This window comes from Mizuhopecten yessoensis, unplaced genomic scaffold (genome assembly GCF_002113885.1).
Source record: "Mizuhopecten yessoensis strain PY_sf001 unplaced genomic scaffold, ASM211388v2 scaffold3349, whole genome shotgun sequence".
NCBI lineage: Eukaryota > Metazoa > Mollusca > Bivalvia > Pectinida > Pectinidae > Mizuhopecten > Mizuhopecten yessoensis.
The window spans coordinates 320052-343648 of NW_018405000.1; the positions used below are offsets into that span (position 1 = coordinate 320052).

Here is a 23597-nt window from a genome sequence, read left to right on the forward strand (position 1 = left end):
TCCCATGAATGCTTTTGATTAAATATGATTGATATCCAGTGCATAGTTCTACAGAAGAAGTCGTTTATAGCAATCTAGCCAAATTGCCCCCTTTTTGGCCCCGCCCCTCAGCCCCCTGGGGGGTCAGCCCAACCATTTGTACAATTTTGAATCCCCACCACCTAGGGATGCTTCCAGTCTAATATGGTTGATATCCATCACTTAGTTCCAGAGAAGAAGTCGCTTAAAGCAATATAGCGAAATAACCCTTTTTGGCCCCGCTCCTCAGCCCCCTGGGGGGTCAGCCACACCATTTGTACAATTTTGAATCCCCACCACCTAGGAATGCTTCCAGTCTAATATGGTTGATATCCATCACTTAGTTCCAGAGAAGTAGTCGCTTTAAAGCAATATAGCCAAATTGCTCCCTTTTTGCCCCGCCCCTCAGCCCCCTGGGGGGTCAGCCACACCATTTGTACAATTTTGATTCCCCACCACCTAAGGATGCTTCCAGTCAAATTTAGTAAAATTCAAATCAGTGGTTAAGAAGAAGAAGTCGTTTAAAGAAATTGTTGACGGACGGACGACGGACGACGGACGCCATGGTATGGCATAAGCTCACCTTGGTCCTTTGGACCAGGTGAGCTAACAATAAAAGGAAGTGGGGAACCTGCATTGGATGGGCCAAAAAATTTTTTTTGGGTCAAGTAAAAAATTGAAGCACTGGCCCAAATGACATTGGTGGCCCAAATAATTTTGGGAAGAAATATTTCCACAGCATTTAGCACAATGCTTCAGCACATTTAAATTACATATAACATGACAATATTTGTAATATGTAAAACAGAATAAAACATTATATTTTTAATTCTTAAACCATAGTTAAAACCTGACATGATCCACTCCATTTAGGTATTCTAAAAAAAGGAATACACAAAACTCGCACCTCAAAGAAGACACCTTGGCAGTATTTAAAAATCAGATTTTTTTATTATCCCATTTTCTAAATCAAGAACAGTTCGATTCAAATCGAAGTAATGACAACTGAAAAATGTACTGCCCCCCAGTTAATGTGGAAGGGACTATAATTTCTTTTATTCATTAATTTGTCAACAGTCGCCCAAAGTATTTTTGTTGGGCCAGTGACTACCTCACTTTTGACACCTTTCGGTCGCTCGAGCAAGACTTTAACCGCCATTGGCAAGCAGGCGACCATCCATTTTAGGCACTGCTGCAACAACAAGGGAATAAGGGAAACCTACATATAAAATTTCCCGAGAAATAGCAATAACAATCTTTCACTATCAAAATCCAAGATGGCTGCCTGTCGGCCATGTTGTTTATCCAATCAGTCTCAAAAGTTCCCATGCACAGCTAAGGACCGATGTTAACCTACATATCAAATTTGAGAAAGATCCCTTTGGTACTTCTTGAGAAATACCGATAACAATAATTGTTTAAGGACGGACGACGGACGGCGGGCGACGGACCACGGATGCAGGGTGATTTGAATAGCCCACCATCAGATGTTGGTGGGCTAACAATCAGTTGATTTATTCCATGCAAAAAATAAACACCAGTAAAATAAAATCTACAGTTTTATGACCTTACACTTGAATTGTGATATGTTCATGGTTAAGACAAATCACACTGTCTTGTCAGAAATGCTCTGCTTTTTACAAACTTTACTGATCAATAACAGGTAAATCAGTTGACACTAAATAGGGAATTTCTCATTAAATTTTCAGTTGGGACAGGTATTCTGTAGCGGTGTATCCGCTGCCACACTTCAAACAGATAAACATTTGTCACTGCCACAACACTGCAAATCTTCACATTCAAGGTAAGTATTAAATGTCAATTGTAGGCTGTAAACAAACCATTTAAAAGCATGTTACTCCTAAAAAAAAACAATTTTGTCTGATCAAGAGTGTAAGGTTTTAGTGTGTGTACTACCGAAGTACAATGTCAATGTGATGTACATCATCACGTGCCGTAACATTTCATTAGACAGGGACGGCTGCTGGTGTAGGCCACTTTACCATTACTGCCCAGAGATTCCCTAACAGAATTATCAGAGACTGGCTAGAATCTTACACACAGCCAGTATACCACACTAAATGCTGACAATACGGCCCACTTATCTCACAGACATTTCTATTTCCCTTCGTTGTAAGGGTGAAAATTTCAGTTACATATTGCGACTTAAAAAATAAATGGGTTGAATTGTCTGTTATTTGGAGCATGAAATTCTTTGAACAACTTTTCGCTCGAAAAGCTGCCACGTTGCCCTGGAATGGTACCAGTTGATGCTGTGAAGTGTGTGTAAGTTTACACAACATTGAGTACATGGAATTCAGGGTCCTGTGAGGCAGAAATACAATAATACACAGAGATTGAAGAAGACCGAGTATCTATATAATATTCTTTACATTAAACAAACAACACCTGACACCAATACCTACACTGATAAACAAACACGAAGATCAGCCTACAAACATCTTGTGTCTAGGTTGTTTTTTTAAAAGTGTTTTCTGATCATGTTTATCTTGATTGTAACCCAACGGGACCCAAGAATGTACTGTTTTGGAGGTCTTAACGTTCAACTAATTCATCTGATTACAACTTGCAGTACCATTAGAACAGAATAGCCCTGTCCATGTTAGAGACCAGAAGGAAGTGAAATATACAGTACAGGGATGGCAGGTAGTAGAAGTGTTTTAGCAGACAGAGAAGAAATGGTTTACCCACTGAGTTCCTAAACCATTGTATCCTGGTATCATTTTCTCCACAAGTTTTTACAAGAAATTATCAAACCATCTGGAATGATGAGCGAGATGAGAAAGCCAGTTTTACATGTGGTACAGAAACAAGCCCCACAGAGTCGCTATCTGTATATGATTTCTTGCTATTTGACTGCAGTATGTTTTAGTGGCCAGTACGAGACTAAACAGAAACCTTTGGTCCAGAGGGCCAGGAAAGGTGACCTCCTTTATGATGCGCTGTGAACCAGAAGCTAATGGATGCATGAAATGAGCCAAACATTCTTTTACCAAAATAACGGATGTGAAGCTATATAAATACAATTTCGTCTTAGCCCGATGTACCCAGAGGATAGTAGATCAGTACCACCACAGCTCAAGACGATTTAATGTTGGACATGAGAAAACTAGGCCAACCCAGTCCTTATGGCTTAAACTGATGGATGTACTGTAAGGACAGTACGTCATCATATAGCTACTGCATGCAAAATTAGAAACTTTTACTGGAAAATGAAACATTTGTAATGGTAAGATAAGAAATAAATCATAGATTCTGACCAAAAAAAAGAATTTGTCTATACAAAGCAGAAACCAGAACCACCAGGGCATATAACCTTGAAAGACAGATTTGTAAAAATTATCTAAATAACCAATTTTGACATATGTCGGTGTAGATTGAGGTGGCCATGCAGTGATCCTACACTGGAATGTTGACCATGGTCAGAATGCCAATGGTCATTTACTACACTGGCACCAGTTCAAACGGCCAGTCATTTCTGTGGCCATTAAAGTCAAAATCTATCTTGTTACAAATGTTAGGGAGAAGTAAGTGGAAAGGGAGCTGTCATTGTCTCTATCATTCACTACTTTAACTGGTAAATACATGGCTATAATGGTGATGTAGGCATAGCAACCAGCTGTTTACCGGCCATTACCTACCTTACAGCTCCCCCTCCCCCTAACCAGATATACTGTAGGTATGCTTATGTATGAAATACTACCTTACAGCTCCCCCTCCCCGCCTGACCAGATATACTGTAGGTATGCTTATGTATGAAATACTACCTTACAGCTCCCCCTCCCCGCCTGACCAGATATACTGTAGGTATGCTTATGTATGAAATACTACCTTAGGGCTCCCCCTCCCCCTGACCAGATATACTGTAGGTATGCTTATGTATGAAATACTAATCATAAATCTTCCAGTAAACAACTGCACCAGTTATGTATAAAATACTGCAGTAACATCTCTCCGTGCTAGTCATGTGCCTACTCGCTGATCAGAAGGTGTCAATTTTTCAGACATCAGTCTTCTGTGGAATATAATTTTTGTATTCTTGGAAATTCAAAATCAATATAATGAATGTCATGAATAACATTTGTCGTACAACAATCTATATAATTTTTTATGAAATTCTTAATTGGACGCGCTTTTATTGATCATATAGGAAGATTATGAACCTTAGTTTCTGGGGTGTATTAAAGGAAAAAGTTCAGGAAATTCAGAAATTTGTTTATCTGGCTAGAGTTACTTCCCATGTCAAGGTATTCTTATCTCATTTTGTTGTTGTGGATTTGGATTGGCAGTGTTTAGGTCCTGAGTTTGACTCCTATTTTTCCTGTTTGCTCTCAAATCACTCTAATTTTGAAAAACTCTTGCTATATCACAGTAAAACATCTGAAAGACATGAAAGTCTCGTTGGACTTGTGGTTGATCTATAAAAAGCAACAGTGACCTTGGAGTTGACCTTAAGATTCTGACATACAAACTCATCTGAGGCGGTTTTTTGTACTTTTGTACATTTTGATGAAATCTGTTAAAAATGAATCTGGATGGGACGGGCATAAGTATCACTATATGTTCCCCATAAAATAGCTGCAGTATAAAAAGACATATTTCCTGCGAAAAAAAGTCTGTAAATATGAACTTAAATAATTCATATTTGTGACAAAGATGTTTTCCTTACTGAATGTAACCATGATACTATGGTTTGACCCTAAATGACCTTCCACTTGACCCTTGGTGACCTGCATTCTTACCTCTTCACCCTCATTCTTACCGCTTTGTCCTCATTCTTACCTCTTCACCCTCATTCTTACCGCTTTGTCCTCATTCTTACCTCTTCACCCTCATTCTTACCTCTTTGCCTTCATTCTTACCTCTTCACCCTCATTCTTACCGCTTTGTCCTCATTCTTACCTCTTCACCCTCATTCTTACCGCTTTGTCCTCATTCTTACCGCTTTGCCCTCATTCTTACCTCTTTGCCCTCATTCTAACTCTACGTCCTCAATCTTACCGCTTCGCCCTCATTCTTACCTCTTTGCCCTCATTCTCACCTCTTCGCCCTCATTCTTACCGCTTTGTCCTCACTCTTACCTCTTTGCCCTCATTCTTACCTCTTTGCCCTCATTCTTACCCCTTCGCCCTCATTCTTACCCCTTCGCCCTCATTCTTACCCCTTCGCCCTCATTCTTACCCCTTCGCCCTCATTCTTACCTCTTCGCCCTAAGTGACTCCCCATGTATGGCATGTCGGGCCTGCAGTTTCTGGCCCTCCAACAAGTTGCCACCCCAACTTCTTCTCCGAACGCCAGGAGTGTTTCCACCGTAAAAATCTCTCAAAAAACGGTTTAAACTGACGTCAAGTCTGAAGTCGTTGGTAGAGTGGTCGAGGGTGACACCGTTTATGCAGATCTGTACGCCTGTGTCCTGTGTGGGGTCTGTATTGTACGGGCTGTCTGTGGTCTCCTCGCTATCGGAGGGCGACTCCCGGGCCAACTGTGGGGACGGGCCTGCATGCTCCTCATCCTTTGACAAGTTAAGCATAGAATTGTGGTGATCTGAAAAACGTGAAGTTTAAAAACATGTCAAGATTTGAAATTGAAAAAGAGAATACTGGTTTAGAAAATATTTTAACATGGCTTTACTTTAGGGGCAGCAACTTTTCCACAACTCTAGACCAGTTACATAGACAACATTAGGTTCCTACATGTGTATACATCAATTAACTTACCTCACACACAGGTTATATTTGGAGTTACATACTCAATCAATTATCTACATATCTACTCTTATCTACAACATCTCAATATAGACGATGTTTTTTTTGTCTAGCTCACTTTAAACTAGCTTTGGAAAGATGTTATGCCAGCTGACAACACATGTATGGTTTTACGGATAACCAGCGTTCTCGGATAACCAGCGTTCTCGCTAGCCCAACAATAGGTGATCCCAGAAGGAATCAAGGAGAAAGACAGAAAAACATGTTTGTCTTGTTTAAACCAAGTGGATATAGATATAAAAGCCAGTGTAGATCTCTGATACTGCCCTGCTAACCTCAATCCTAACAGTACATGGTACTCAACTCCTACTATATAATTAAACATCCTGAATCTCTCGAAAACTGTTGTCATTATTTATTCAGAAGAATAGCATCTGGAACATTTCCTTTTTATCACAGACCTCTTGTGTTGTAGCAGATGCCTCCTGTAAGATCTGACCAGGTGCCCCTTAACAGAAACTGCATGGCATGCTCTAAAACTGTCCCCAGCCTGGTGCCCCTTTACAAATGCTGGCATGCTCTAAAACTGGCCCATGCCAGGTGCCCCTTAACAAATGCTGGCATGCTTTAAAACTGGCCCCAGCCAGGTGCCCCCTACAAATGTGTGTCAGGTATGCCCTTTTACAGACCCTAGAAAAAAGTGCCCCCATGCTCTGGCCTGTTACTGTCCTAATACATGGCCTGGTCATGTGCCCCCATACTCTGGCCCGTTACTGTCCTAATACACGGCCTGGACAAGTGCCTCCATGCTCTGGCCTGTTACTGTCGTAATACATGGCCTGGGCATGTGGCCCCATACTCGGGACTGTTACTGTCCTAATCCATGGCCTGGTCATGGGGCCCCATACTCTGGCCCGTTACTGTCCTAATAAATGGCCTGGTCATGTGGCCCCATATTCGGGCCTGTTACTGTCCCAATACATGGACAGGACATGTGCCCCTGTACTCTGGCCTGTTAATGTCCTAAAACATGGCCTGGTCATGTGGTCCCATACTCTGGCCTCGTACTGTCCCAATACATGGACAGGACATGTGCCCCCATGCTCTGGCCTGTTACTGTTCTAATACATGGCCTGGCCATGTGCCCCCATACTTTGGCCTTTTCGTTTCCTAATACACGGCCTGGACAAGTGCCCCCAGATTCTGGCCTGTTACTGTCGTAATACATGGCCTGGACAACTGCCCCCATACTCTGGCCCGTTACTGTCCTAATAAATGGCCTGGTCATGTGGTCCCATACTCTGGCCTCGTACTGTCCCAATACATGGCCAGGCCATGTGCCCCCATACTTTGGCCTTTTACTTTCCTAATACATGGCCAGGTCATGGGCCCCTGTACTCTGGCCTGTTAATGTCCTAAAACATGGCCAGGACATGTACCCCCGTACTCTGGCCTGTTACTGTCGTAATACATGGCCTGGACAACTGCCCCCATACTCTGGCCCGTTACTGTCCTAATAAATGGCCTGGTCATGTCCCCCCATACTCTGGCCTGTTACTGTCCTAATACATGGCCTGGTCATGTGGCCCCATACTCGGGCCTGTTACTGTCCTAATACATGGCCAGGTCATGTGCCCCTGTACTCTGGCTTGTTACTCCCCTCAAAGGCTGCCCAGGTATGTCCTAGATGCCTTGCTCAAGTCCCCCTCCCCTGCAAATGCTGGCATGCTGCTTCAGAAATGGGCCAATTCTAATAGATGATGACCATGCCATAAGTTAATAAACCCTCCCTCAACCGACTGAAACACACATGAGCCAGTCAACTGTTCTGTATGTATAAACAGCATATTTGAAAGATCAGAATTACAAGTTTGTCAATGAATAGTGCATGCCAAGAGTTTTCCTGTGCTATAAGCACAGATCTAGATATACCTATTGGTCTTATTACCTTAATATTGTACTGACCCATTGCCCTGACCCTGACCTTTAGTGTACAAATTATAAGATTTGATCTTTAACTCCTAGCCTTATCTTGACATTTTCGGTGCAAACTACACTGATTTTACCTTAAACTCCTTGGCCTGACCTTCACCTTAGGGTAAAAACTAGAAAAAGTCTGTAAGACATAAATGCCCTCGCTGCTATGTGAAATTAGTTTCAGTGTTCTATAAAAAGTTACAACCACTTTGATCTTGATACCCTGAAACATGCACATACACAAGGTACTACACTTAAAGTTGATAAGTTGATTTTAATATTCATATGTTTTTTCTGTATGTTATTACCATCTCCATAACATATTGAATGAAGTTGCTAAGTGTTTAAATTGAATCAGTTGATATTTTAGCAACAGTGACCTTGGCCTTGACCTTGGAATCCTGAAACACAACAATGTCCGAAGTATACTCACACTTGACCTTTGCATAAAGTTTGACCAAAATCCATGAAAGAATGGAATTGCTAAATGTTTAAATTGAATCAGTTGATGATTTTCTATTTATAGCAAGTGTGATCTTGGCCTTGACGTTAGATCCCTGAAACACAACGATGTCCGAAGTATACTCATACTTGACCTTCGTATAAAGTTTGACCAAAATCTGTCAAAGAATGAAGTTACTTAGTGTTTACATTGAATCGGGACAGGACGGGACGGATGGGACACCATGGAATGGGACAGACATGGGCAACACTATATGCCCCCCCCCATTTTATGGAGGGTTGTGGAAGTTTATGGAAGTTTGACTAAAATCTGTCAAAGAATGAAGTTTCGAAGTGTTTACATTGAATCGGGAAGGGACGGGACGGGTGTTTACATTGAATCGGGATGGGACAGACATGGGCAACACTATATGCCCCCCCCCCCCCATTTTATGGCGGGGGGCATAACAACAATGATATGACCTTCAACCTCTTGCGCTGACCTTTAAGGGTACCCTAGTTACCTGGGAGACACTCACTGGTCATGCTGTGATAAATTTATGTAAAATTTCATAAAGAAATGACCAGCTGTTTAGAAAACATGGTCTGGACAAGATCTCTATTATTTGACCTTTGACCTCTTGTCCTGACCTTAATGACCTTCAGGGTTTAGATGGCTTTCATTTAAGAAACAGAAAAGATTAGAGGATGTGTTATAGCCACACCTCTATCTACAGGATAGTTATGTTTATATAGTGTGGGTCAGACTGCTGACTGGCACACGCTCAAGTCCTGTAACTCCATCAATGTTTAGATTGGTACATTACATACACAAGCTGTTTAATAGGTGAAGATTTCTGTACCATCAGGTGTTGGTGTGTGTACATGTCACATTCCGCAGGTACACTACTGAGATTTAGCCATATTGTTTAGTAAATCTTGGTGAGCCAGACTGTAGCTGTAGAAGTACACAATGCCTGGACATTAACAAATATGCAGCATCAGTTAGCAGTACGTATACAGCAATACCTGTGGTGTTTCAATCAACAATTCAATTATTTTTATACCAGGTTAATGATGTGTTACAGTGATCGTAAGTGATTTCTAGTGTACCCAGCTGGGGACAGCCATCAGGGTCAATAATCTTATATATACAATGTTTATAGACAAATCCACAGAGACATTTCTATGTTAACTAAGCAGTCGTGTTGGTAAGCTATCGTCCTCTCCTTGCCTCTTAGGGTATCCATATTGAGTTGGCTTTACAATTGGTGCTTATCATATTAGAGTAATGGAATTTGTTTTAAACTTGTGACAACATTTCCAGTTCTACAATTTGAAGACCGGTTTGGTCACTCGAAACTGAGTCTACAGATATACCAACCTTCATCTAGGTCAGGCGGTAGAAGGCTTTGTCCCTCTACATCAAGTGATGGACAGGAGGAACTGAATCTTGACAAGTTGTCTTTTCTCTGAGCATCCTGAAAAACAGAAAAACAAATTGGCATTGAATAGTGCTGTCAATAAAATCAACAACTTAGAGAATGTTGGTGACATGTAACAAACTCGCTCAGCTTGACTGATGTAACGGCAACCAAATAACTGGTTACCCGGTCAGCTTGACTGATGTAACGGCAACCAAATAACTGGTCACCTGGTCAGCTTGACTGATGTAACGGCAACCAAATGACTGGTTACCCGGTCAGCTTGACTGATGTAACGGCAACCAAATAACTGGTTACCCGGTCAGCTTGACTGATGTAAAGGCAACCAAATGACTGGTTACCCGGTCAGCTTGACTTATGTAACAGCAACCAAATAACTGGTTACCCGGTCAGCTTGACTGATGTAACAGCAACCAAATAACTGGTTACCCGGTCAGCTTGAATGATGTAATGGCAACCAAATGCCTGGTTACCCGGTCAGCTTGACTGAAGTAATGGCAACCAAATGACTGGATACCCGGTCAGCTTGACTGATCTAATGGCAACCAAATAACTGGTTACCCGGGCAGCTTGACTTATGTAACAGCTACCAAATAACTGGTTACCCGGTAAGCTTGACTGATGTAATGGCAACCAAACAACTGGTCACCCGGTCAGCTTGACTGATGTAATGGCAACCAAATAACTGGTCATCACCCGGTCAGAGAATATAAAATACATACAAGTCATACGCAAGCGGTCAGTTTGGTTGACTACTATTCTAGAATATCTTCCATGTCCCGATCAGTTTGAAGAGTAACAACGTGAACATTTCCACACACAAAAACATCCACATTTACAGTAAACCTATAATACAGGAATTATACAGAGATTACTACAGTCACAGAAATAGGTTGTCCTCGACACTCACAGCTGTCAGAGGTACTGGTAGACAACACATTTACAGTAAACCTATAATACAGGAATCATTCAGAGATTACTACAGTCACAGAAATAGGCTGTCCTTGACACTCACAGCTGTCAGAAGTACTGGATCTTCAAAACAACCAATTCATAAACAAGTCATACGCAAGCGGTCAGTTTGGTTGACTACTATTCTAGAATATCTTCCATGTCCCGATCAGTTTGAAGAGTAACAACGTGAACATTTCCGCACACAAAAACATCCACATTTACAGTAAACCTATAATACAGGAATAATACAGAGATTACTACAGTCACAGAAATAGGTTGTCCTTGACACTCTCAGCTGTCAGAAGTACTGGATCTTCAAAACAACCAATTCATAAACAAGTCATACGCAAGCGGTCAGTTTGGTTGACTACTATTCTAGAATATCTTCCATGTCCCGATCAGTTTGAAGAGTAACAACGCGAACATTTCCACACACAAAAACATCCACATTTACAGCAAACCTATAATACAGGAATTATACAGAGATCACTACAGTCACAGAAATAGGTTGTCCTTGACACTCTCAGCTGTCAGAAGTACTGGATCTTCAAAACAACCAATTCATAAACAAGTCATACGCAAGCGGTCAGTTTGGTTGACTACTATTCTAGAATATATTCCATGTCCAGATCAGTTTGAAGAGTAACAACGTGACCATTTCCACACACAAAAACATCCACATTTACAGTAACCCTATAATACAGGAATTATACAGAGATTACTACAGTCACAGATTGACTGATGTAACGGCAACCAAATAACTGGTCACACGGTCAGCTTGACTGATGTAATGGCAACCAAATAACTGGTCATCACCCGGTCAGAGAATATAAAATACATACAAGTCATACGCAAGCGGTCAGTTTGGTTGACTACTATTCTAGAATATCTTCCATGTCCCGATCAGTTTGAAGAGAAACAACGTGAACATTTCCACACACAAAAACATCCACATTTACAGTAACCCTATAATACAGGAATTATACAGAGATTACTACAGTCACAGAATTAGGTTGTCCTTGACACTCACAGCTGTCAGAAGTACTGGATCTTCAAAACAACCAATTCATAAACATTTGTTGTGTTTTTTTGGTAGCTGAAGGTCAAGGTTATATATGAATAGCAGACTTATATAGTATGATCCTTGAGTACTTGGAAATCCTCAAGGTGAATAGAGATGATGAAGCTATTTATAATTAGGATTGAAAGTGTGATAACTGATAAAGCCTTCACCAGACAAGGAGGTGGAGGGCCTCCTCTCCATTACAGAGCTAACAGCTCAGCCAGATTTATCTCTGAGCCGTAATGTTACTGACAGTGGTGTTTACAGTCCAGTACAAATTATCTTATTGTTTTCTATTTCCTACTTGGCTTTTTTTATGTTTTTGTTTATTATTTTTTTAGTGTGTAAGAGTACCTACCACACCTTACAATGAAAGCTGCTCTAAGTCAAGCCTTGAGAACCAATTAAAAGTTTCATCCAACAACCTTGAAAGTATCAAAAGCCTCCATTTAAAAAACCCATTGGGAGCTTGTGTTACATTTATCATAGCTTCACGTCCTAACAACCTGGCCTTGAAGCTATCATCTTAAAGCAAGCTCTGGCCACATCATCAGTGAAAGTTGTCAACTTTATGATACTCCTACTCAAAGAGTTGAGTTTATTTTAACAGACTAGAAGATAAAGACATTTCACAATCAGACCCCACCTACATACCCAGGGGTTCTGGTAAAAGATCTATACAGCATTTCCTGTCTAAATCACTAGCTACAGCAGACACACCAAAGTAACAGTCACTAGGACACACCATAGTTACAGTCACTAGGACACACCAAAGTTACAGTCACTAGGACACACCATGGTTAGTCACTCGGACACACCATGGTTACAGTCACTAGGACACACCATAGTTACAGTCACTAGGACACACCATGGTAACAGTCACTAGGACATACCATGGTTACAGTCATTAGGACACACCATGGTAACAGTCACTAGGACACACCAAAGTTACAGTCACTAGGACACACCATGGTTACAGTCACTAGGACATACCATGGTTACAGTCATTAGGACACACCGTGGTTAGTCACTCGGACAAACCATGGTTACAGTCACTAGGACATATAATGGTTACAGTCATTAGGACATACAATGGTTACAGTCACTCGGACACACCATGGTTATAGTCACTAGGACACACCATAGTTACAGTCACTAGGACACACCAAAGTTACAGTCATTAGGACACACCATGGTTACAGTCACTAGGACACACCATAGTAACAGTCACTAGGACACACCATGGTAACAGTCATTAGGACACACCATGGTCAGTCACTAGGACATACCATGGTTACAGTCACAAGGACACACCATGGTAACAGTCACTAGGACACACCATGGTAACAGTCACTAGGACACACCAAAGTTACAGTCACTAGGACACACCATGGTTACAGTCACTAGGACACACCATGGTAACAGTCACTAGGACACACCATGGTAACAGTCACTAGGACACACCATGGTAACAGTCACTAGGACACACCATGGTTACAGTCACTAGGACACACCATGGTTACAGTCACTAGGACACACCATGGTAACAGTCACTAGGACACACCATGGTAACAGTCACTAGGACACACCATGGTTACAGTCACTAGGACACACCATGGTTACAGTCACTAGGACACACCATGGTAACAGTCACTAGGACACACCAAAGTTACAGTCACTAGGACACACCATGGTTACAGTCACTAGGACACACCATGGTAACAGTCACTAGGACACACCATGGTAACAGTCATTAGGACACACCATGGTTACAGTCATTAGGACACACCATGGTAACAGTCACTAGGACACACCAAAGTTACAGTCACTAGGACACACCATGGTCACAGTCACTAGGACACACCATGGTTACAGTCACTAGGACACACCATGGTTACAGTCACTAGGACACACCATGGTAACAGTCACTAGGACACACCATGGTAACAGTCATTAGGACACACCATGGTTACAGTCATTAGGACACACCATGGTAACAGTCACTAGGACACATCATGGTTACAGTCACTAGAACATAACATGGTTACAGTCATTAGGACACACCATGGTCAGTCACTAGGACACACCATGGTTACAGTCACTAGGACACACCATGGTAACAGTCACTAGGACACACCATGGTAACAGTCACTAGGACACACCATGGTAACAGTCACTAGGACACACCATGGTTACAGTCACTAGGACACACCATGGTAACAGTCACTAGGACACACCATGGTAACAGTCACTAGGACACACCATGGTAACAGTCACTAGGACACACCATGGTTACAGTCACTAGGACACACCATGGTAACAGTCACTAGGACACACCAAAGTTACAGTCACTAGGACACACCATGGTAACAGTCACTAGGACACACCATGGTTACAGTCACTAGGACACACCATGGTAACAGTCACTAGGACACACCAAAGTTACAGTCACTAGGACACACCATGGTTACAGTCATTAGGACACACCATGGTCAGTCACTAGGACACACCAAAGTTACAGTCATTAGGACACACCATGGTAACAGTCACTAGGACACACCAAAGTTACAGTCACTAGGACACACCATGGTTACAGTCACTAGGACATACCATGGTTACAGTCATTAGGACACACCATGGTCAGTCACTAGGACATACCATGGTTACAGTCACAAGGACACACCATGGTTACAGTCACAAGGACACACCAAAGTTACAGTCACTAGGACACACCATGGTTACAGTCACAAGGACACACCATGGTTACAGTCACAAGGACACACCATGGTTACAGTCATAAGGACACACCATGGTTAGTCAAAAATTACCACATGGTGTTCCCTAGTGACTGTAACACCATGGTTACATACTGAATTTGCTTGTCACAGCAGACATAATGAACATATAATCTCTGCCAAATAAGTTTTTTCCCAATGCAGCTTTGGTAGTCCTTGAAATATATGTGTTATACCTTATGTAATGTAGCTTTGATAGTCTTTGCTTTCTGCTACAGAATAATACTGATCCACACTATCTACATACCAATAAACAAGGACCTACATTGTTTGATCAGTTATTCAATCTCTTTGATGTAAATGAACTGTCGGCATACGTAATTCTACACTACAGTAAAGGTTCCACGCCAGGTATCTCTAATCCAGTCCAACATTTCCTTCAGAATTGAATTCCTTGTATTTCCCTATTTTCCAAAACCAATAACTTATTGTTCAGTTTTGCGGATACAATGCTGGAGCACTAAATTGGGGCTGAAAATTAAAATCTGTTCACTTGAGATTCCAACTATGACTGTAATAGATATATATATAAATATAAAACGAAAGTAAAAACCTAAATAAAAAAAGAGTAAGAGGGACACGAGATCCTGTATATGTAGGACTGTAGGGTTATCAGCATCCCCACACCCAGTATTCAGTGAGGTACTGTTGTGATTAACGTTTGGACGCTGTCCATTTGTTTACAAGACTGATTGGATGAGGAGACTTGCCCACTCTAAGAACTCTCCTGAGTAGTCTGAGGCAAGTAAGGGCCTTAAATCAAGTCTAGGTAGCGGTACATCAATTACTTGTTCATCTCATGGAATCTCATCAGTATTAATCTGGAATCATAGCGCTGTACATGGATAGGGACTACTACACTGGAAACCTATGTCTAGTATTGCTCAAGAGTTGGCCACAGTGTTGAGCAATTTCCTCCTTGTTTCTTACACAATTCTGGCACATCGTCTGATCAGACCAGTGACTTGTGCCATCCCGAGGTCACACTGAGTAATTGATCAATACCCAAGTGGTACTTAGACCTTCTTAAGAAGTATTACGATGAAGTCCAACATGACAATCTATACATCTCAGGCCTCTACTGCTGGTAATCCCACAGCCCGGATCTGTTAATTACTGCGACTGAGCTCATGTCCTGCTGTCATTGTGTGGGCCAATGTGATTGGAAAGGCCCTGCATCCCAAATGAATGTCTCCAAATTGGAACGCAGGCATTGGGAATGACAACTCAATTATTAGTTTCCTCTAAACATTTCTTGTCCGTCTCTGAGGTCTTGTAATATATGAGTGATTCAATAGAGAAGTTCACTTCCTGGTTCCAGGTCTCCACCTGGGACTGTCCAGACACATTGTAACCTGTTACACTACAAGGGTCTGTCCAATCAACTATGTATAACGGTACCAGGAAATCAACCGTGTACAGCAGTGTGAACAACTGCCATGTGTTAGTGTGATGGTAACAGTAGGTCAATAGGATGTACTGGAACACAGTAGGATAATATACTTACTGAGTGTTTGGTGACAGATCTTATAGCTACAGACATAATTTGATTATTGTAGATATATTTCTGTTGTAATTTACAGTAAAACCCCGATATATGCCCATCATTTCATTGCCTTCCCGCTTCCTGCCTAGATATTTCAAAGTCTGTTATCTTCAAAAAGATTCATCAGTTTGGAAATATGTAGTTTTTACTTCATTCACAAACATTATGTACATATCAAATGTGTTGCAATGTTTCAAAACTGACTGGTTCCTCTGTCAAGCTATGACCAAATCACCTGGTCACAACTTGACAAAGGGACCAGTCAATCTTGAAATGTTGCAACATATTTGATATGTACATAATTTGTGTATGAAGAAAAACTTCGATAATTAAATGTCCCTTTTTCTCTTTTTCATAGGAATTCCTTTATGTTTCCCTCAATTTATCACCAAACCCCTTTATAACACCAACACTTCTCTGTAAAAATGGTGGCAGTTCAAAAAGGTTTTAATTCATATTAAAAAAAAAAAAAAAAAAAAAAAAAAAAAAAAAAAAAAAAAAAAAAAAAAAAAAAAAAAAAAAAAAAAAAAAAAAAAAAAAAAAAAAAAAAAAAAAAAAAAAAAAAAAAAAAAAAAAAAAAAAAAAAAAAAAAAAAAAAAAAAAAAAAAAAAAAAAAAAAAAAAAAAAAAAAAAAAAAAAAAAAAAAAAAAAAAAAAAAAAAAAAAAAAAAAAAAAAAAAAAAAAAAAAAAAAAAAAAAAAAAAAAAAAAAAAAAAAAAAAAAAAAAAAAAAAAAAAGCAAATCTTCTAATTTTTGAACAAAACATACAGACTTTGAATAATGATTAGGTTTTTCAATAATTGGAAATTGTAATGCGTTTTTCCCCAAATCACTATAATACTGATTACAACCAATCAATGAATAATTAGCATGTTTGATTGTTAGATCTGATCCTAGGCCTGCTAATTAGCATATGAGAATTACATTTATTTCTTAAATACCACTAATTATGCCAGTCTCTTTTCAAACCAGGATTGTTTCTAATAAAAACTTCATGGATTGCAAATTTAAAAAGATACAAAAAAATGAACAGTCAGCAGGCTTAAAATCTGGAAAAGCACCGAAATCCCTGGTATGTTTTATAGCCTTGCTCATCATACAGACATGATTCGACAGCTACGTTTCATTTACAGCTCCTGTTTTTCCCTTCATTACTCAACAGTTAGCTTTCTAGCCCTCCTTGTCTCCCCCCTCCCCAACCAACCCCCAATCATAAGAGGTAGCCAGGTAGTATATCCCCCTCCCCATCCTTGTTGAAAGGCCCACCACACATGGGTATTACTCAATAGATTTGACTGCTTAGACTCGGCAATAAGCACAATGAAGGTTCTCTTACTCCCCTTTATTACCAATATTTCACATTTTGAAATATTGTCAAATGGCGAAATTTGCAAACAGCATTAAAATCTATGCAGACTAAAATCAATGAGTCAGCAGAACCGGAGGTGTGGGTGGATTAAAAAATATAACTGGATACAGGAAGGTTCACTCAAAACAGCTGAGCTGTCTGTCCTAGTGGTACACCACTACAGTAGAGGGATTACATAATCTATTGGTACAACACTACAGTAGAGGGATTACATAATTTAGTGGTACAACACTACAGTAGAGGGATTACATAATCTAGTGGTACACCACTACAGTAGAGGGATTACATAATCTAGTGGTACAACACTACAGTAGAGGGATTACATAATCTAGTGGTACACCACTACAGTAGAGGGATTAGATAATCTAGTGGTACACCACTACAGTAGAAAGATTACATAATCTAGTGGTACACCACTACAATAGAGGGATTACATAATCTAGTGGTACAACACTACAGTAGAGAGATTACGTAATCTAGTGGTACACCACTACAGTAGAGGGATTATATAATCTAGTGGTACAACACTACAGTAGAGGGAGTACATAATCTAGTGGTACAACACTACAGTAGAGAGATTACATAATCTAGTGGTACAACACATCAGTAGAGGGATTACATAATCTAGAGGTACACCACTACAGTAGAGAGATTACATAATCTAGTGGTACAACACATCAGTAGAGTGATTACATAATCTAGTTGTACAACACTACAGTAGAGGGATTACATAATTTAGTGGTACACCACTACAGTAGAGGGATTATATAATCTAGTGGTACAACACTACAGTAGAGAGATTACATAATCTAGTGGTACAACACTGCAGTAGAAAGATTACATAATCTAGTGGTACACCGCTACAATAGAGGGATTACATAATCTAGAGGTACAACACTACAGTAGAGGGATTACCTAATCTAGTGGTACACCACTACAGTAGAGTGATTACATAATCTAGTGGTACAACACTAAAGTAGAGGGATTACATAATCTAGTGGTTCACCACTACAGTAGAGGGATTACATAATCTGGTGGTACACCACTACAGTAGAGGGATTAGATAATCTAGTGGTACGCCACTACAGTAGAAAGATTACATAATCTAGTGGTACACCGCTACAATAGAGGGATTACATAATCTAGAGGTACAACACTACAGTAGAGGGATTACGTAATCTAGTGGTACACCACTACAGTAGAGGGATTATATAATCTAGTGGTACACCACTACAGTAGAGAGATTACATAATCTAGTGGTACAACACTGCAGTAGAAGGATTACATAATCTAGTGGTACAACACATCAGTAGAGCGATTACATAATCTAGTGGTACAACACTTCAATAGAGGGATTACATAATCTAGTGGTACAACACTACAGTACTGTTGTGTTATAGGTCTATCTAGACACAGTGAGCCCCCTTAGGTGGTGTCTCCTCAGATACTGTAAATCAATGTACAAGATTTGGAGCGTAATGACCCTAGATTCTCAGACAAACCATATCAACTGGAAGATGAGTTAATCAATATACAGCTATACTAGTTGATCAACCATTAATTGGTGGCATTTATCATGGGTAATAAATTATCAATGGTAGGTATAATAATTCTGTTGGTAAACACTGGTATCTATTCCTTAAGTTATAGTAACTACAAATGTAAAACTGCTAGGGAATCGGTGAGGAATAGTACGTTATAGATGGTGATTGACAGAAGTAACCCATAATCCAATGCAGCAGTTAGACGCAATATGTAGCTTTGTAATTTCTTACATTTTGACTTCAACTCAGATATTTTATAATGTTAAACAACGAAAAGGTTTTCATTCATCTGGCAAAAGGCAAAGTAAGCATAAGCAATGCCCATCATTCTTTCTCTGTCAAATTTTCCTTTAAAAGCCTACTCCTTACGAACGACTGAACAGATTTGCCCTAGACTTGAAATGACTTTCTCCAGGGTGGAGATTACCCTTTAATTAAGGGGGATGGATCCCAATTGCAGAATCAAGGTTATACACTACTACTTTTATCAAAACTTATCTACAATCCTACTTTTAAATTAGTTTATTTAAAAATCCTAAATTTATGGTAGCCTGTTTAAACTCCTAATTTCATGATAGCTTGTTGAAAATTATGCTTTTATAGAGGTATTGTGATTACAACACTGCCTTCAAAACCTTGATCATATAAAATGAATCACTTTGGTTTTGGTAAATTCTCATTTTGGCATATGAAATAAGTGAAATCATGCTAACTATTCAGGTCCATGGAGCTCTTCTCTTTCCAATAACGTGGAGAAAAATGAGATTCCACTAAACTAAATGCACAAAAAAATGTTAAATTTTGGATGAGAGAATATTTATGTGCTACAACAGCCTGCAGTGGTGAGAGAGTAAATGATTTCTCCGAGTGTCAGCAAAGTCGCAGATTAACACCCACACACAGAAACAATATCGTGTAAACCCCTCGTAGCCATACCACTCTTACCCACTCATACTACATATATCTACTGCCTTATTTATTTTTGGACTTTTCTTTCAAAAATAATTCAAAACCTTTTCCTTGACTGTTGTTTTTATTATCATTTTGACTGATTTTCTTTTTCTTTCATAGCGATCAATCATTGTCAAGACAAGGCTTGCTATTGATGATTTGGTGTCATGCATTAAAACAGCAGGCCAGCCCATCATGCCGCGAGGTTGGTGTTCTGGAGAAATGTCACGGTAATGTTGCTAAAGTTCAGTGGCAGTGCTTGGCCAAAACACACTCAATTCTTATAATGCTCACCAATAATCAATCAACATTAAATGAAAAACAATCCCAAAATAGGTTTGTTTTGTCAGGGTGTTCTCAAAGAGCCCCATGACTAACATTGAAAGAAAGCATTTGATTTGTTGAGATCAGTTTAGATTATCTGAAACAACAAGGCTTTTTTACTTGATAACTGACCTTCTCCAAAGTCATTTTGGAAATTTGGTACCAAGGACTGGCCTGTAAGTTATAGCCATTGACCGTAAGAACTTTCTGCAAGTTTAGCACTTTTGAAAATCAAAGAAGATTAACGTCAACAAGGACGAGATTTTATTAGTCCGAAAGTGCTTCATGTATGGCTCTACAGCACCCTGTTAGACAAATTCATGATGGCCACAAGTCATCACAGAATTAACTCCTTGTTATTTATGTGATAATGGCTGTGTTCACATACAAGACACCATAAAAAACGAGAAGGGGTCTATTCCCGGAGGACTGCGCCCACCCGTGTGACATCACAGCCTAACCCCTGGTATTACTGGTGTCTCCCAGAGTGTCACAGAGCTCACAGCAACGTATAGGTGTGACCTTTAAATACCAGCCTAACAACCCGCCATCTGTAACAGTCCTGGTGCAAAACAAATGGCCAACAGCATATCATCTATTTATGTTGGTCTCTGGGGCAGATCAAATTCCTTCATTGTACACTCTGATTTGTACAGTAAGACTTTGGAACGTTGCAATTTATATTGTTTAAAATATAAGATACATAATTTTGATATTTTTTCCAAAAGAGTTCCAATCTAAGGTATCGGTTAGATATAATATCATGAAACTTAATTTGTACTGGAGGACACATCTCAACGATACATAGGAATGCATGCATGCATAATGCCCCTGTAATGTTGAATTAAGGAACCCTGCACCAGTGCATGCAAAATACTAGGGAATTACACTGTAGATTTTTGTACATACAGTAACCTCCCCTTAATTTTGTTTTTTGGATATAATGGTGGAGTAACTGGACAAGGATACTACTGCTGATCAGGTAGCTTAAATGGTAAGCGTGTCGGTAAAATTATTGATCTGGTGTTCAAATCTTAGTTTGAACCGATCTATGTTTTCATTCAGAACCCTGTCTCCTCCATCAGCTCTGCTCATCACCCCACCATTTAATCCTAATACCTGTATACTTAGGACGAGCAGTACAGATATTTACAACATGGATGTTTGCCATTCCTTTGTTCAAGCTTGTATTCCCTGTTTAAACATGTATTCCTCCAAATCAAGGCATGCAAACGGGTCATTATTTTTTGCAAATTAAATTTTAGAGGCAGGGAAAGCAATTTGTGCAATGTGAACACAGAATCCAGCCAATATGTAGCATTGCTCCCGGGCATAACAGGCAAAAACCTTGGGACGCAACGAGCAATCCCAAAGTAAAGTCATTCCTTCACACACTCGACATGACAATTACATTTAAATACACAGCCAATAGCCAGAACTTTGGTAACCTGCCATGTGAGTGCCGTGGTTGCTTGCCACTAATTACCTTGACCTATAACCCTTACTTTTCTCAAACCTGTTTCATGATGATATCCTTTCATGATTCTTAAACTTCTAATGAATGTAAAACTGGTATCTCATCTGTAATGTAACGTTCCATGCTGAAATACATAAGAGAAATAAATCCTACTGACCACAACATAAATGTATTACCAAACTGACCATAACACAGTTGTAAGTGGGCACGTGAATGGCATATAATTAATTACATATGACAATCAACAAATTCTTAATTCAAATGAAACTGGGGTTTTGTTTTGTTATATTTTTTTTTACAATATTGGTCATTAGTCATGTTAATCCACTTCTTGCTTTTCTTGAAAAGTATCAACTGAAACAAAATCTATTTAGATGAAACAATTTTCTTTGTCACATAAGCATTCATGTTGTACAAGCCACTGTAAGGCCAACTAAAGCATATGACAATTGTGAAAGTCTCTCAAAACCACTTCTTAGAAACTCAATTTAAAAAACTTTTATTGACAAATTCAAATTCTATCCAGTACAAAGTTAAATTTGTCAAAAACTAAAGTTTTATTCTGTGATAAATACAGAAGATATATTCCTTAGAAATGTATTAAAATGGATGGGTACAGGGCTTTTTTCCAATTAGGCCTTAAAATCTGTTCAAAATGAGGTGGGCTTATCACTGAATATAGGTTAATCTCCATTAAAGTCCAGTCTATCTAGTGTATCACAGAGACATCAATTTCTTGGTTTTGTACATCGTTTCATTGTGATACAGACTGAACAAGGCCTCCATATTGCGGAATGGTTGTCTGGAGGCGCGGATGTCCCTCCGTACACAATAGCACTACAGCAGTGGTTATTGTTAACCAAAGTACCCTCCAAACAATGCTACATTGTAAAAGAACAGACTGATTTACATGGCAACTGTCAGTATTTCAATATTTCAGACATCCCGCTGTTTCTGTTCCCTATCCAGTATGTATTGTTTTGGAGATTTGCTGGTCAGACCAATATCGTCTGTCCCGCGTACACTAAATAATGGATATCTATACCGTGGTATTGACGTCATCACAAGTCGGGCCCACTCACAGGACACCTCGTATTTACATCAATTGCAATATAGGAGAAATAATTTTGGAGAAGTCGGCAGTGCCTGGTCGGGGTGATTATTACAGTTTGCCAATACGTACGAGGCCATGATTTATACCCCTACAAACTCTATTAGGATTAATGTATTCGTACTAGATTGAGAAGTTTGGCTTCTGATCAATCTTATTCACATCCAAACCTAATAAATGGAAAAAAGATACACCATCAAATCTTTTTAGGGAGTCGTTCATTTTGGACCTCTGTAACTTTGAATACATGACATGAATTCAGATTGCCCTCTTGTAGATTCGTAATGTTTAATACATGGCATGAATTTGAATCATCTTCCAGTTGAGCACTGACAGCTCTCTATAAACCTTTTATTGGGGCACAGCAGACTCTTACAAAGTAAGCAAACCATATATATCTTTCCTTTCCCATGAAAAGATAAAATTCTTTATCAATGCATATAATTAATTATAACGCAAAGCTTGACCTTTTACCTTGATGTGAAGGTCACAGTGACCTAATTTCAGTACACTGCACACCTTCTGTCGGTGATGCAGGCATAAATTAAGTTTGCAATAAGAAGACCAGAAAATTGCGTCGGATTGTTTAACATCCATACCTTACTGTACACAATAAGAAATTAACTTTAACATTGTAATGCAACTAGGAATATCGGCATGCATGTCATCAGCTAAAGTTGCCAGACGCCATCTTACTTTTCTAGTCTATTTTTTTTAAGGGGAAATATTTAAATTTCTACGTGAGTCTATAGCTATAGTTATAAAACATATGTAGGAAAAATTAATCTGAGACAAGTCAATGGAGAAGGAAGTTGTTTGATCAGGATGTTGTTCTAAGCAGTGAAAGACGAGTGAAT

General features: G+C 39.6%; 1 protein-coding gene across 8 annotated transcripts in view; it reads right to left on the reverse strand.

Annotated features, from left to right (window-relative positions):
- LOC110447417 (A-kinase anchor protein 13-like) overlaps nt 1-23597 on the reverse strand; it is a 232534-nt gene that overhangs the window by 93341 nt on the left and 115596 nt on the right. For all 8 annotated transcript variants that reach the window (XM_021493096.1, XM_021493091.1, XM_021493094.1 and 5 more), the window contains 2 exons: nt 9547-9643; nt 5241-5583 (listed from right to left, as the gene is read on the reverse strand). In XM_021493096.1, the coding sequence (XP_021348771.1) occupies nt 5241-5583; nt 9547-9643 (440 nt within the window). The remainder of the gene's footprint in view (nt 1-5240; nt 5584-9546; nt 9644-23597) is intronic.